At 35.7% G+C, this 18,094-nt stretch overlaps 1 protein-coding gene across 1 annotated transcript in view; it reads right to left on the bottom strand.

The window, feature by feature from the left end:
• Positions 1–14,766: 14,766 nt before the first annotated feature.
• The window catches only part of Pi3K92E (phosphatidylinositol 3-kinase 92E), a 251,963-nt gene continuing 248,635 nt past the window's right edge, over positions 14,767–18,094 (bottom strand). The window contains exon 20 of the mRNA XM_090388098.1: positions 14,767–15,094. Within this exon, the coding sequence (XP_090244224.1) occupies positions 14,818–15,094 (277 nt within the window). The 3' untranslated portion in view covers positions 14,767–14,817. The remainder of the gene's footprint in view (positions 15,095–18,094) is intronic.

Below are 18,094 nucleotides of genomic sequence, written 5' to 3'. Positions count from 1 at the left end.
ATATCTTGTTATCTATCTGAACATTGAACAAGGATTTAATGGTCAAAGGAGATTGCAAGTTTTTAAAATTCAGAAAAAAAAAAAACAAATAGAAAAAAAAATTAATTTAACATTTTAATGAGTCAAGGAGGGTCATCAAATCTTCAAAATCTGACAGATTCAATTGAATTCAGCCAGATATAGATATACACTACAAAATTGTTTAATTTTCATAATGAAGAACATTCCTGCTTATTCAGACTAATGCCAAGGAAAGGAAGAACAAACAATTCATAATTATTTTATTTTTTATTTGCATTGGCATGTTTTATAGAACAGTTTAAGAACTGTTTCTGATTATAAGGTCCATCTATAACATGGAAGTATGCACAAATAAAATTTCATAATTCCCAATAGATACCTTTTCTAACTTCACGTCAAATTTATGTGGATATACAAAGTAATTTTAAAAAGTAACACATTACCATTTGAATATTGTTTTAATTAGTTTATTGACAGAAAAAGGATTTTAAAAAATTTACTGCCAAGTTTTTGGCCATTCAGAAACTCGGCAAGTTTTTGGGGTTTGAATGGGGACAACAAACTGGACTACCCGGAAGAACAGTAAAAATCATTTTCTGATGATGTTCCAGTTTACTAATTTACAAATAATAGTAAGTTCACAAAACACATTGGTTGATTATATTTATGACATAAACAATGACTAACAATTCATTTGTTCGCTAAGTTTTTTTTTTTTATTTTTTGTAAAGTTAGTTCTATTTCATTAATATGCCTTATTTCCATATATGCCACATCATTCCCAAAATTCAATATGGACTTCAGAAATACAATACCCCAAATTGCACTGATATTTGGTACTGAAACTGTTATGTGAAGCCATGCTGATTGAGGTATAATTATAATGGATTATAATTTAATGTGTGCCTGAGAAACAGGCATATAAAAGGTCTATATACAGGTTATAAACAAATTATAATAAATCTATAAACAATTTGTGCTTGATAGCCAATGAAAAGGATTTGAAATAAAAAATATTGCAAAAATTTTATTAATGAAAGGTAACATCATAAGAGATGAGAACAAACTATTTTTTTTCTCAGCTTACAAATCTTTGTAGCACCAAATCCCATCTTGTAAAATTTGCTGTATCTTGATGCTACCCTCAACATTCAGATCTCCATTCATAATTGCCTTGCAGGCCATGTCAATTCCCCAAAAAACTTTCTCCAATTCTTCTGTTAAATTCTTTTGATGCCACTTTAGAATTGTTTTCCTCTTCATATGCAGCTTGCTTGTCTATTTCAAGGAGAGTTGCATCATCTGAGTCTTTTGCATGTGAGTCAATGCAGTCACGTACATTGGCAGTGTCCAAAGTTTCGAATCCCAAGTCTCTTCCGACCTTTGCAATGTCTGAACTTGTGATTCAAAACCAGTGAAATCATTTGCCAAATGGGGCAAAACATGCTGCCAAACAGAATGCATTGACTTGGCAGTGATTTCTAGCCAAGATGCAAATATATTTTCAATTGTGTTTAAAGGGGTAAAAAATAAATTGTGAAACAAAATGTTTGAAAAGCTATCACATCGTCTCGTCAGGATGGAATTAAGAATACTGAACATTGTAGCACATTGCCACTGACTGCCCGAGGGGAGCTACTGGCACATGTGCATGTGAGACAATAGAGTTGGCATTACAGCATATGTACGTGTATCTAGGCTACAACAATGCAGCATATATGTAAAGTACTTGTCTAGGCTATTGAATGAGTTTTAATATGTACAGTAAATTTTTGACTTAAATTTAATTGAAAACAGTGTTGTAATGAAACCTGTGCTGTTTGAAGCTGTGATAAACGAGGTATTGCTGTATAACCAATTTTAATTTAGATATTAGGATTGATTAAGGAAAGTTCGTAATACTTTATCTTATCAGTAAACTAATTAAAACAGTATTTGTGTAGTGAAGTGTTATTTCTTGAAAACATTAACACCAGATACCGAAAAAATAAATATAGTGTTATAACTGTTTTGGGATATAACTTAAGGATTTAATTTTGTTTTGAAATTTTATTGAATTAAATCTGAATCATGACTCAGACCAGAGCAGCAAAGCAAAAGGCTCAAGCTAATGAGAGTGCTGTGGTTCAGGGGAGTAGTTGCCCCCTGAATCACAGTCTTTTAAAATGCACTGTTTGCTTGATGTTTGCGGAGCAGTCGGGCACGGGACATGATACTGCCAAGGGGGATGTCTTTGTGTGTGCACGATGTAAGGAGTGCAAGGAAATCAGGCAACAACTCAGTGTTGTTATGGGCCTTTATGAGAGCTTGAAGGACAGGGTGGATGCCCTCGAAGGAAATAAATTGAGGGGCCCATCAAGCTCTCAGCCGCCCACACCAACGCCAGAGCTTGCACTTGGTCATCAGGCAACACAGGAGGCAGCTCCCTAGGCAGAATGCATTGGTCCCACAGGGAACTAGTAGTTGTTGGTGACTCTATTGTCAGGGAAGCGGGGGAACATGCTTTGTAAAAAGGATAGGTGGAATAGGACCAGGGTATGTCTGCCAGGGGCAAAGGTTGATGACATTGTAGAGCGGATATCATCTTTTAAGGGCACAAAAGATGATACAGTTGTACACGTTGGCACTAATGATATTAAGAGTAGGAGACCGGCAGAATTACTTAGCAAGTACAGGTCACTGTTGAAAAAAAGCCGTGAATTAGGGTTGAATTTGAAAGTGTCTGCAATTCTGCCCAGACATGATAGGAGGGAGTATATGTTGAGAGACTTGTCGATCAATTCAGCCCTGGAGGCAATGTGCAAGGCTCAAGGGGAAGAATTTTTTTCAGCCTGGACTGTACTTCTTAACAGGAGAGATTGCTTCTACAGGGATGGGATACACTTAAATAGAAAGGGTGCAAGAATTTTTGCTGATGCTGTCGAGGCAGAGTTAGGTGGGTCGGAAAACTGCTAGTTGGGGGGGGGGGATACAAGGACGAATAGATTAACAGTAGCCACTGGCAGAGGTGGAGGTGATTCTTGCACTGCTTCTATTGAAATGAGCAGAAGCCTGAAAAACAAGATGCAGGATATTTCTTGTACTGCAATGACTGCTGGGAGTCATTGTGGTACAAGTAAGCACATGGGTTGTGTTAGGGTAGCTAAGAATAGAAACAGGTGCATGTATACCTGTGTGTACACCAATGCTAGGAGTTTAGTAAATAAATTTGATGAATTTGAGGTATTGCTCAAAACATCAAAGGCAGATATTGTTGGGATATCAGAGACGTGGTGTCACACAGATATAAGGAATGCGGAACTGGAATTTGGGGAATACAATGTGTATAGAAAGGATGGACAGGAGGGGTTATGCTATTAGTTAAGAAACACAAAGTCCAAGGAAGTGAAGCCAGTCGACATCGATGGACAGGGCAGTGTCGAGTCAGTTTGGTGTAACATAAGCATAGGGAAATCAAAATTGAGAGTAGGAGTGTGCTGTAGGCCTAATGACTGATGAGTATAATAAGATATTGTACAGGGAAATAGAGTGGGCCAGTAAATCAGAGAGTCTTATAATGGGGGATTTTAATTTCCCAGATATTGACTTGAATTTGTGGGTTGGTCACTCATTAGCCACATTAGCAAAGCTTTTGTGGATTTATTGGATGATTGTTTTCTACATCAGCATGTTCGTGAGGCAACAAGAGGGAGCAATACTCTTGATCTGATTATCAGTAGTGATTCTTCATGCATTAAGAATCTGCAGATAAATGAACCACTAGGTGGCAGTGATCACAGTGTGTTGAAGTGGGATTTACTCAAGGAGGTAACTACCATCAGGTAAAGGGAAGGGTTTTCGTAAAGGCCACTATGATGGTCTGAGACAGTATTTAAATTCTATACAGTGGGACCAACTGATGTTACCAACAGGAAACTCAAAATGGGAAACATTCAAGGAACTAATCTTGGAGGCTACCAGGCTTTACATACCAACTAAGAAATATTGTTCAGGGGTTTAGGCCTAAATGGTTGTCAGATGAACTAATGAGACATGTGGCAGAGAAGAAAAATGCATGGGATACATACAAATTAATGGGTGACATGGAAGCCTATGATAGATATCAGTTGGTCTGTAACCAAGTCACAAAGGAGATTAGGCAGGCAAAGGCAGACTACGAAAAATCCTTGGCAAAGGAAGCAAAGAAAAACAGAAAATAGTTCTTTACCTATTTAAACTCAAGAAGGAAAGGGATGAATCAGATTGGTCCACTGGATATTGATGGTTCAACAGTTGAGGATCCTGCTCAGGTGGCTAACAATCTAAACGAGTATTTTGCATCTACATTCACACATGAGGAGTTATTCAGGAAGGAGAATGATGTAAGTAAAGTAAACATTGGCAGTGAGCTGGATGATTTTGTAATAACAGAGGAAAGTGGAGGAGAGATTGTTGAGGATAAACATAAAAAAGGCACCTGGGGTGGATGGGATCTATCCAGTTATATTAAAGGAGGCAGCAAAGGAAGTAAGCAAACCCCTAGCCATAATTATGAGAGCTTCTTTGGACTCTGGGGAGGTACCCATAGACTGGAGATGTGCAAATGTAACCCCAATTCACAAAGGAGGATCAAAGGCTGACACAAGTAATTATAGACCTGTTAGTTTAACTTCTGTTCCAGGTAAATTAATGGAGGCACTGGTTAAAGAAGCACTGCAGGATCATCTAGACAAGAATTCAGTTATAGCTCAGACGCAGCATGGTTTTGTTAAGGGCAGGTCTTGCCTGACCAATTTGATTGGATACTATGATGTAGTCACAAAAGAACTGGATGCAGGGAATAACTTTGATATTATATATTTGGATCTTAGAAAGGCTTTTGATACTGTTGCACATGGAAGACTGCTGCACAAATTGGAGCAGTGTGGCATTGGAGGCAAATTGCTGCTATGGATAAGGGGATGGTTGAGTGGCAGAAGACAGAGAGTGGTAATCAATGGACATTGCTCAACGTGGACTAATGTTATTAGTGGAGTTCCTCAGGGTTCAGTGTTGGGTCCGTTGTTGTTTTCGGTGTTTACGAATGATATTGATGATGGGATATCAAGTTTAATGTCCAAGTTTGCAGATGATACAAAGGTTGGCAGGGTTGTTAAGGACACCACTGACGCTATGCTGCAACAGGATCTGGAAAGGTTGAACAGATGGGCTGAGAGGTGGCAAATGAAGTTTAACATTGACAAATGTAAAGTACTACATATGGGAAACGGTAACCCCCGAGCAACGTATCAACTCTGCGGTACTACAACACTGACAGTGGTGGAGAATGAAAAGGACTTGGGGGTAATTGTGCAGGCAGATATGAAGTTCTCTGAGCAGTGCAGGTCAGCTGCAAGAGTAGCTCATGGTGTCTTGTCAATGATATACAGGAATTTTTCTAGCAGGGATAAGGAGGTGATTATTCCCTTGTATAAGGCAATGGTTAGGCCACATCTTGAGTACTGTATACATGTCTGGAGGCCTCATTTCAAGAAGGATGTAGAGCTGCTGGAACGGGTACAGAGAAGGGCAACAAGATTAGTGAATGGAACAAAGGGTTGCTCTTACGAAGAAAGGCCTAAGTTTTGCAAATTAGAGTCTGGAGACTAGGCACCGGTGAGTTGATCTGATAGAGGTGTATAAGGCTTTGAATGCTTTGAGCATGCTCAATGCCAATGGTATTCTTCATCTTACTCAGAATAATCAGCTCAGAGGGCATAAATTTAAATTGAGGAAGCACGGATGTCGGATAGTTGTGCGGAAATTTGCCTTTGGCCAGCGGGTGGTTGTTTGGTGGAACCGACTTCCATCACTTGTTGTTGACGTTGATAGCCTAAACAAATTTAAGGCTCAACTGGACAGGTATTTCGAGCGAACGGAGGGGTGAAATGGGAGTGGTGTTTTTTTTTTTTTTTTTGACTAATGCTGAATAAGCTTGCTTTCTTGCATCATATGCCTCTACTAATGCTACTTTAAATTTTCAAACAATCATCACAGTTTAGGCACTTATCCCATCTGTACACCAGATTTTTTTATACTCTACCGCCTTTGCAAGTATTTTGCTAATTTAGAATTGGCTGTGTATTAATGATGCATTTGCACTTAACTTATACATAGTCTAGACTTTCTCGCAGCCTGAGGCATTAGCCCTAAACGCATTATACTGCTCATAAAAGCCTTCTGGTTTCCATTAGCATAATTTTGATGTCTTCCTTCACTAAACTGTAACTGTGGAATTACTATTCTGTCAGATCCTTTCTTAGTCTTCTAGAATCGTGAAAATGGCAAGACAAGTTTGGGCTGCACAGACATAAGAGACCTTGAACATGCTGGGCACAGAAATATTGGGCAATTGTTTGTACACAGAAATTGGCCAATCACTTCCCTATAATTGGGCAATTTCTGCATGGTTATTGTAGTGCATTGTGTGTTATTTTGTTGTGCAACTAAATGGCAGATACAACACACTATGACAACAATTATGTTGCAGAACAAAATAACAGTCAAATATACAAGTCTCTTGTTTTTGATTGTAAGTTGCAGGCCAACTTTGAGAATTTGTGTAAATTTGGGAGTTGAATTTTTCACCTCTGCATATGAAGTGCCATAGTAGCTTGTTTGTTATTTGGTTTTTAGGAGCATTAGCAACTAAAGCCACATTGCTCCAGGGATATGCAGTGGTCATTCCCTGACCTTTCCGTATCCTCTGTATTTGGTGGTCATGGGCTCAATGGCATAGTAGCAGTCCTGAGTTTATGAACAGTATAAGCATCTATCGAGTGCTTTCAAGTCTTGAATTTCTTTGACTATGGTGATGATTGTTTACTCTGCATGTTTGTGCCATATGCTCCCTAGTTCAAGATTTGTGCCATATCTCATGCAGAGTCAGTATCCAGGAGGTTTTTTCTTTCTTTCCTTTTTTAATATTGCAGACATTCCCATTTAAAAACTACAGGGTGTTTGAAAAGTCTGTAACCAATGGGATTTACACTATATATGCTTACTCTCACCCTGACTCTCACGCATTTTCTCAGCTGGTGTACCTGCACTGTGCATTATTGGATTCCTTTCAGAATGTCTAGCATTAAACTTGCCCGCCACTTCCCTCTGGGTTCATCTCTGATGACCATTAAGATGGACTATCTCCACCCTTTCATCCAGTATTAATGCAAATTTTTTCACCTGTAATGAAAAACATTTTTACCATTGGTTCCAGACTTCTCGGACACCCTGTATTTTCATTGCTCAGATACTTGATAACTCACTTTGTGCAGAACTTCCTATATTGCAATCTCGTGAACGATGGTGTAGGCAAACCCACCAGACTGCAGTTCTATGGTTATATCAATTATTGTACACTAATCCACTCTGTGTGCTTATCTGGATGAGGGTTATCCTCCAAAGTTTTTGAAGCAACACTTCTTTAGGCACACTCCAGGCAGTTTTCAGATGCGAGTAATTTGCATTCGTGGATTGACAAAAAAATGCGACCATTGCCATAAGTGAATACATTAGTCACTCTGAACAGCCAAGGATAAATTGCACTAGGATAAATTCAGTTCTTGTGCAATCACCAAAATTAAGCAGCGTGCGCACTGTTAGTAATTGGGAGGATGACCACCTGGACTGGGTGTGGTTTCTTTTGTTGAAAATATTCTTCCAATTTTCATGTATCATTTAATTTTGTTAATTGGTAAGGTAATGAAGTGTGAATCTGTGCTTTATATCTTTATAGCCTGTGGATAATAATATTCCTCCTATTTTCGCTTATTAGAATCGCTGTTAATAGAATTAAAGTTCAATTCATAAACGTGATCACAATGACTGGCACTTACTACATATCATACAGTGAACGGTATTTTGTTATGGAGTGTCCATCGTAAAGTGATATTATCGTACAGTGAACAATTGATTCACTGTACCAACTGTAAAGCGGGGGTCCACTGTGGTGAGCATTGTAAGGCATACAGAGCACGTATACGTGCAATGCAACTACCTCCATTGAGTATAAAGCAGAGATCTATCTAAGTTATTTTGACAGCAGAAGAAATAGTGTGCGATGGAGTTGAACAAAGAAGCTGGAGAAGGTCCATCCACATCTTCAGAGACTTAGATCTCCCCAGAAATGTTAGAAGTGAATTTGGAAGATGGAGTCATGGAAGTTGATACTACAAATGAAAACAATGAAGTCCTTGAAGCCCAGTTGTAAATGAAAAGCGAAGCCAAAACCAACTGCCAGAAGTACTCCATCAAATCATTCAACACGTAGGTGGCGTAATACAAAGCAGGAGCAGTAACAGGATTTTAAGAAACACCAAAGCATCCACGCAGTTTAAACATACATTCCTGGATAATGATTTCGGTTCAGTCTGTTCTGTGTGTAACTGGCTTTGGTTCAAGAACGATGTGAAGATTGTAGCAGCTTGAGATCATGCCCTTCAAATAGCATTTCCAATTGAGGATACAAGTCAAATGTCAGCCCATAATAGCTGTTGTGGTTCTCTCAAGAACAAAGCAATTCTGGCTCTATTGAAGTCACATGGTTTTAAATATCATCCAATGCCACAGCACTTGCCGAAACTAGATTTGGTAATGGAACATCGTGTATCTCCGAGGCTCCCATTTATGCAGATTCGTTGCCTGTGGCATTCATACAGTCCATACGGGATTTATTACTCGGTCAAGTAATAAATGTTCGCCTAAAGAAGTTTCACTTAGATTCCACTATGCATGCGCGGCACAATTTTGTCTTCCTTCGCAGTAACAATTTGCCCATTTGTATGCCACATAGCGGTCAAAATACACCTCTTCCATAACTTGAATTTCTGATAGAGAGATGCTCCCACTGTAACAGAGTGAATAACTTTGTTGCATTGTGAATGCACCTGCCACTGTGAACAGAATATTGTTTCTGCTACTGTTGAACTCTTAATAGACAGTGAAAATCTCATTTTCAGTTGATTCCTCCTTAGTGACAGTTATGATGATAACCATTTGGATCAAGAGCATTTGTTCAAGAGATCCATGTGCTGGGAGATGAAAAATCTTAAATAGCCCACAGAGATAACCCTACTCCCTCCAGCTGAGACTGGCTAACTACATCCTCAACTGAGAGGACTAGAAATTTCTCCAGCTGACAACAAGAATCAAACCCCAGACCACTCCAAATGAGTGGCAGATGGTGATACATCATGCTGACTAAGATGTCACTTGGCTGTGGTCATATATAACCAATAATCAAATTGCTTTTTATGCTGTAGGTTAATAATTTTGTAGAAAGTAATAAATATTGTACGTGTTCCATAATTCTGTGCTGTTGAAGTTAAAATATTTCTGTTTGGCTTATGATCAATATTTATTTTATTCTGTCAGGTATATATGTGCACACAAAAAGTGAGTTAGATAGAGTAAAGATGCATTAAAACTGCTGACTCTTTAATTTATAAATACTACATGAACCAACTTCTAAACAATCTCTAGGTACAGAGAAAAAATACTTTAAGCATCTAGATAAAGAATTATTTGAAAATAGATGCTGCTTAATGTATATTCACATTTTATTTAAATTTTACAACAACAACATGATAAGCTCATTTGTTATCACAGTTGAATTTGGAAGGAAAATATCTCTTTATTAAAGGAATAATGCATTCTTAATCTTTGGTTTTTTAGTGCTATATATCTTAATCAAGTTATGGCACATCATATTGGAAATCAAAATAGGGATGTGTTTATGACTACTGAACATGAAAAAAACTAAGTCTATTTACAATGGCAGTATAGTAGCACCTTATCACAATACACTAAAAATGTAATGAAAAACAGATACACACACAGACTAATAAATGACTAATGATTTGTTGGTCATATGTGATAAATAAAATGACAACCAAAAAATCACATTAAAATGTCAATGTACTTTTTCTGGAAATGACTGATTTATTGCTATTTTCCAGCCAGGTAAAGCTTTACTCTTTTACAGCCTTGTAATATGTTGTTGTTATTTGGTTTTTAGGAGCATTAGCAACTAGGGCCATATTGCTCCGGGAATATGCGGTGGTCATTTCCTGACCTTTCCGCATCCTCCGTATTTGGTGGTCATGGGCTTGAACCCCGGTCTAATCAAGAAGCGTGTGCTACGCACTGCTGCTCCTGCCCACCCTGGCACCCCTTGATAATATAAACTGAATTTAGTTTTTCCACAGTTTGTATTCCTATACTACTGCTGTTAATCACTGAATTTCCTAATATAGATACATTAGGAAGGAGAATATAACCTAGCAAGTCTCTTGGGACTTTCAGATGAAATAAGGTGGACACAAATCATGGAAAAACTAGTCTCTATTTTAAATCTTCATTAATCAATAAGGCCTGTAGTCACTGCACTCACTATCTTCTCAAAGTAAAAGAGTTTTAAATGTAAAAATTTCTTCACAATGTGTAACTAGAATTATTTTCAAAATTTCATAGTAAATTTTAACATGACCTGGTGATTCAACAACAGAGGAACCATTTAATAAAGAAGTGATGGAATTTGGATTGATTCCCTAAGTGATTTTAAAAAAGCCTGTATCAACATAACTCCAATTCAGGATGAGTGGGGGTGTTGTGGATATTTCATGATTCAGCTGCTAGTAACTGCCTGATTGCACACATTGTGGTTTAGTTATGTAGTCTACTTCTTGAAAGCATTCTCAGCTCATGAAGTCTTTGGTTGCCTGAACATGAACTTATTTTGGCATCTGTAAAAATACCAGCTAAGTTTTTGTACAAGGAATATGCTAACATCAACTTCATTTGTTTTTTGTGTCAGTAATGTAAGAGCTCATGTTGATGAATACTGAAGGCAATTTTCTGACCATATTGTCCCTTATCAACCAATATCTACAGGAAAATGGATCATCTAGTGTTACAACTGAATGTAGTGTTAATCACAAAGTTCAAAATAATGCAATTCAAACAGTACAAAGTCCTGGAAACGAGTACTCTGCATGTGTTTTGAGTTACTAAAACTACCGTTTTAGTGGGTGATAAATAGAGGACAGATTATATATAAGTCATGAGTGAACTTTTCTTTTTGGATGCTTGCTAATCTTGATATGTGCAGGTATACTTTATTCACTAATGAAGCAACATTTATTTGAGATGGAGTGAATAATACTGGGATGAGCACACATTGGCACTTTTGACAATCTTAGTGAAGCAGTTCAAGCCAATTTCCAATTGTACCATGTAGTCTCAATGGGAGAACATACCTTTTTCAATTGTGATAGAGCTCTACTGCATTTTTTATCCCCAAAAGGGTTCCAATTATCTGAATTGGCACTATTCCAATCATTGGCCAACTAGTTCTCCTGACACATGAAAATGTTAGTGCACATGCAAAAGGTTAAGGGGGATGCACTGCATTGGAGGATTTTGGATATGCTACAGATTATATTCTGTCTCTCTCCACCAACAGTAGAGAGAGAACACAAACAATATGATGTACAGAAATATATATCCAAGTAGAAGGCAGATATTTTTAGAAACTATCATAAGAGTTTTATAGGCATTAGTTCATTAAAATAACCGATTTCCAACATATTCTTAAATTTTAAGATTATTTTGGATCTTCTCATTCTACGTGGTATTCTAGTTTTTTTATCACAATTTCCACATCTCTACACCCTTTCCAAATTAGATTATGTTGATACGAACTTTTTTTTTTTTTTTGTCTAAAATCATTCAAAGAATCAATCCCTGAAGTCCTGCATAATTAATCTTAATGTGTTTAAGATCATAAAATAAGGCAGAACTTCAGTGGTTAGATACAAACAGAGAAAGATTTAAGTACAAAAAGTTTCAAGGAAATAGATTTTTCTTTTTAAAGAGCAATATTTAAATAATTAAAAAGTGCAGTTATCATTAATATCAATCAAAATATGAATTCTCAAGAGAATTACAATACAAGATAATTTACACAATTTTTCCTGATATCAATTAGTTTTTATATCCTTTCTCAATTAATTTGCATAGAGCCCTCAAAAGTTAGAGCAAAAGTTGATATGCATTGATATTTTAAGTATACATATTTTATTTCATTAAGGAAGGATATATTGCACTTTTTATTAAGAAAACGATTTCCACTTCATTAAATTACATTTTAAGTTGCAACAAACAATCTATTATCATATATTCTAGCATATAAGTTGACCTTTGAAGCACCAAAATTAAAGGTCCTTAAACTGATTTAAAGGCATGTGTAATTAGGAATAAAAAGTAAAAGTAAAGTGCAGCCATTATCAACCCACTGCAGGATGGAAGCCTCCTCAACAATTCATGCTGAGGGAAATGGACCATAATCTGCCACGCTGGTCCAGTGCGGGTTGGCAGATCGACCGTATTCAGCAGTTAGGGGCTTGAACCCCAGTCTACTCAAACAGCGTGTGCTACTGCACTCCCGCTCCTGCCCACTCGGCTACGGAGGAATAGAAAGATGTAAATTGAATCAATATATTTTACAATTTATTACACAAATATCATTTGATTGGCTTTTAAAACCCAAGAATTCGATCATCTTCATCAGATGAAAATGTTTCTTGGAATTCATCAGAAATTATAGTTTCAGAATTACTTGCAATTCTTTAAAGGTAAACTTTTGAGATTATCACTTCTTACAACAAATATGTATCCATGTTTACAGAAAATGCCAATTTATAGTACAGTCAAAAAGGCAACAAGGAATTCCACCCCCAAGTACAAACACACAGCATTTATAAGAGCAATGTCATCTAGGCCTGTAGGTTTTGTTTCATATTGTCAACATGAGAGTATATATTAACTTTCTTTGCGATTTACTGATCAATGTGATAAAACATTGATGTAAACTTCCCAGAAAGGCAGAAATAACTGAATTAAAAAATATACAATGGCTTTTAAGGCAGACTTTGCTGTAAGACAGATATAAAATACCTCACTATGCAGGAAATGACTGTAAAAAGGGGTTGACTTGTACGGTGCATGCACATTGAAGAATTAATTTTCAAAAAAAAACCTAAAAGCAACTTACATGCTAGAATATACGTTAATTCAACTCTATAGTTTCTTATAATTTTTCATTATGGAAATACAATGCAAAAGTTGATATCAGATAAACAAAAAAGTAATATATCAGGTATAAAATTTAGACATGAGATCTAATATACATAACCAGTTTTCGTACAGCATCCATTCAATGTTTAAAGATTGAATACATCCGCTTTTATGGAAAAAATCAATTTGCTTAATGCAATTTTTCATTTAATTTTAGGAATGTAACTTTGAATTAAGCAAGGACTAGTTGAAATTCAGCTAAAATAAAATGCATACAGTTTGTTCTGAAATGTATTCACATAGTTTAGTCTATTAGAACAGACAAGATGTAATAATCTGTTCTAACACAGGCAAAATAGCAATTTTTTTTATCCAGATAAATAGACTGTTGATGGGAGAATATGTACATAGTGACTAAAAAAAATACTGACACTTACAAATACATAAAATTAACAAAATTGCATCATGTATAAATCACATACAATAATAGGTCTACTTCTCCATGGAATGTAAAGTTCTGAATCCACTGGGCTACATACCAAGTAGGATACAGATATATTAAAATTGGAATATCGCCAATTTTCAGCATGATATCTATATAAAATTCATATTACACTGTAAAATTGGTACACTATACAAAAAAAATTATTCAACTGATTCAGTCTATTTGATATAGGTTTTAAACAGTTTACATTTTGTGTACTACAAAATACTGCTCTGTGCATCTCTGGACTTCATATGAGATCTTGCTAGAAAGATTTCATGTACAAGAATATTAGTGACAAGGAGAAGATTAGTATTATAATGGAATAGTCAGATTAATTCCCAAAAACGTTTTGGGCTGAATAAAAGCAGCTATGTGATTTATGCAGCAATAAATTTCCCCTCCCGCTCTCTTACTAAAGCTGATAAAACAGCATAATTTAAGAATGTACATCTATTAACATTCATTTCTTGTGTGAGTATTCCCAAATATTCTTTCAGGGTAACTAGTTTTAATTTGTAGTCACTGTGACCTTCATTACATTTTATTTTAATCCTTCAAATTATCATTTTTGTCATTAGCTACATCACAGATTTTAGCTATTAGATGTTCCTGTCTTGTAAGACATCAAACTATCATATTTGCTTGTGTTTTAACCCAAAAAATATTTTTCACAAGGGGGCACAAAGAAATACCAGGAATAAATACCATAAAATAGTTTTAACTAAAAAATACAACATCTTAACAACTATTCACAATAATTATGTGCATGAAACTTTTCATACTGATGACTTACTATTTACAAAATTTGAGCTACATGTCACATTTATCAACATTCTCTCAAAGTAAAATTTATGAATTTATAAAGAATAAAAATAACAGCACATTCCATAATTTTTAGGGATCTGTAGAAATAACTTTTTCATTATAAAAATTCATATTTTTTCTCTATCTAGATAAACATAAATGGGAATAAAAACTTTAAAAATATCAAAATAAATATTACTTACAATTGCAGTACACATCAAATTTCAATAAGGAAAGTGAGGAAGACAGAAAAACTTTGGTCTATCAAATAATTTGTAAATGTGAAATTTATATTAGTACTTTACATTATATGTACAATATATCTATAAAATATTTTTGAGTTTCTAAGCAGGATTGCACATCACATTTATAAACATTTTAAATCTTTCCATTTAGATTACTTTAACCTGTTTTCAGTCATTCATTCTATTATCTTTAGCCCAATTGTGTGCTAACCAGTTGATACTGGTTGTCCAACTATTTTTAAGGGCTTCATCAAATTTTGACCGAAAGTGGCTTAGGGCTTCAGCATCAGTCACATCTAATACAAGAGTTTCTCTCAAATAGTCCAAGTCCTTTTCACTAGTTAGCTCAGGAATACCAGTTGACAACATCATAGCAAATAGGGAAACAATAAGAGATCCATTTCTTCGTAAAACAGAAAATGCTTGCTCACAACATTGCTGAAATCTGTAAAAAAAAAATTTAAATACCTTATATTGGACTTTTTGTTTCCCTTAAAAAGACTACATTAAAATTAAACTATATCATTCTGATAATAATAGTTATTCTAACATGAATTTATGGAATAATAAGACCCATTAGGTTCTGTGCATGTTCAGAAAAGTTTATAATTTATAATTGAGGTCTCTACAGCTCATGGAAATATAAATCAGACATTTGAGTTTACCAAATACTTTATTGACAAACAGCTTAATTGGCAAGATACATTGTCTATTGCTTGTTGGAGAGGTCTGGATTAATTCTCATCAACAACTGGAAGATTTTCTGAAGTCCTCTTCAATCAAGGCATATCCTCTTCCATCATCTTTCAAACTGAAAGATTCCAAAATCAGTTTATACAGTTAGTTAACTGTATAAACTGAAACTCTCCAGACCAAGTTAAATGCTTTGCCAAAATCCAAATAAACAATGTCAAAATAGCTTTAGCCAATTTAAAGAGATTTTTTAAAATTTGTATCAGTACACATCCATCATGTTAAAATGGGAAGGAATGCTCTTTCTAGTGAAAATTTCAGTTAGTATTAACCATATAGTGCAAGGTAACCACTGGCTTTTGCCATGCAGGCAAAAGAAATAAAAAAAAATAAAGAAAGAAATTAAAATAAAAACAAAATATTAAAAACAATAATAAATATAAAATAAATCTAAAAAAAAAAAAACCTTTTTTATCTTCCTCACATAAGCAACTTACTCCAGTAATTAACATGCTAGCTAAAAGAAAACTTTCTACAATAGTCTAAATCTTTCTCTGTAACTGGAATTTATGGCCTAAAGGTCTGGAATAATTCATAACAGTGAAAAATTTCATATTTATTCATTTTGCTAACCCTCTCAGAGCCTTAGTCCTCAATCAGGTTCCATCTAAGGTGACTTTTCCAAGCTCTGTAGCGCACATATCGGTCTTTTCTGCCAATACAGTGGGATTATAACCTCCCTATCTCTACAAGCAAATGTTCAATAAATCATCAACTGAACACCATTCTCCTTTGTTGCCTGTCCAGACTGCTTAGAGAACATCGTGTCTGACCATATTGTAATTCCCAAATCCCTTTCTTCCTCTTGTTTTTAATTCAACCCTACTAGGGTTGCTATTCCCCAAGTGCAAAAGCATTAAAAGGTAACTGCCACTTTTCTATTATTCTTTTATTAAGCCTATCCAAGTCATCCTGAAAAGGAATTTCTTGGCAATGATCATTAACCTCTCTCCAAGTCTTAACATCACCTGCAAATTCTGACATCATTTCCCCTATCCCTTTGTCAATATTATTTTATGAAATCGCAAGCAGCAGCCCCAGAATAGATTCTTGGGGAGCCCACTTCTAATGTTAGACAAAGTTGAAAAGTAACAACTAGTCACAACCCTCTGCCTCCTGCTCTGAAACCAACTTGTGATTCATCTTTGAATGTTACTCAGGATTCCAAAATCTTTCAGATACAGTTAACTAACTGTATAAACTGAAACTCTCACAGACCAAGTTAAATGCTTTGCCAAAATCCAAATAAACAATGTCAAAATAGTTAGCCAGGTTATTTAAACTTGATTTTCCCTTTGCAAACCATGTAGCCTTCAGAATCCTATTTATATCTAAATATCCCTGTATTGCACTCTCTATCACTGTCTCTATGATTTTCCCTACCACTGAAGTCAGACTGACCAGTCTGCACTTAACCACTTCACTTTTAGAACTGCCTTTATGTATTGGTAATACATGGGCACTTCTCCTTTCATTAATAAACATGAAAAAGGTACTAAAGGATCAACTTGAATGAGCCTCTACTCAACTACAGAAAAATGAGATGCTGCTCTCAATGAGAAGATAATGCTTCAAAATTTACTTTGTACCATTTGCAGAAAATCACACTAAAACAAGGGAAAAAGCAAACTTCATTATTTTTCAAAAAATAACATGTATGCATTAAATTTTTATTTTGAAGACTAAATATACAAAGCATAATGTATTATGGGATTGAAATTGATATTGGTGTAAATACACCAGAATTTACCCATAAATTTAACTACCTGAGTAGTTATAGTGTAAAGGCATCGTTTGATTTTTATCTCATATTGTGGTTACCTTCAACAAGATACCAGGTATTGCGCTACTTTGAATAAACAACGCTTCTCAAGTAGAGGAGACTACTGTTATTTATTCTTAGTGGGCACCACCACCACCAACTATTATTAAGGTTTGAAAATGGCAGAAGGTTATCAAATTGTAGCAAGATACTTAATGATTTTGTAATAACTGAGAGCAAAGTGGAAGAGAAATTGTTGAAGTTAAACGTACGAAAAGCAGCTGGGGTGGATGGGATCTATCCAGTTATATTAAAGGAGGCGGCGGCAAAGCAACTAAGCAAACCCTTAGCCATAATTATGAGAGCATCCTTGGACTCAGGGGAGTTTCCCACGGACTGGAGATGTGCAAATGTATCCCCAATTCACAAAGGGGGATCGAAGGGTGACACGAGTAATTACAGACCAGTTAGTTTAACTTCTGTTCCAGGTAAAATAATGGAGTCACTGGTTAAAGGTGCATTGCAGGATCATCTAGACAAGACTGCAGCAATAATTCAGACACAGCATGGGTTTGTTAAGGGAAAGTCTTGTCTGACAAATTTGATAGGATATTATGATGTGGTTACAAAGGAACTGGATGCGAAAAATAATTTTGATATCATATATTTAGATTTCAGGAAAGCTTTTGACACTGTTGCGCATGGAAGACTATTGTACAAATTGGAGCAGAATGGTATTAAGGGTAAGTTGCTACAATGGATAAAAGGATGGTTAAGTGCTAGAAGACAGAGGGTGGTAATCAATGGGTGCTGCTCTTCTTGGACTAATGTTATTAGTGGGGTCCCACAGGGTTTGGTGTTAGGTCCACTGTTGTTTTGTATATTTATCAATGAAATTGATGAAGGTATATCAGGCTTAATGTCGAAGTT

Source organism: Mastigoproctus giganteus, chromosome 13, assembly GCF_048544385.1.
Source record: "Mastigoproctus giganteus isolate SK-2022 chromosome 13, ASM4854438v1, whole genome shotgun sequence".
Classification (NCBI taxonomy): domain Eukaryota; kingdom Metazoa; phylum Arthropoda; class Arachnida; order Uropygi; family Thelyphonidae; genus Mastigoproctus; species Mastigoproctus giganteus.
This window is presented reverse-complemented; position numbering and strand designations above follow the sequence as displayed.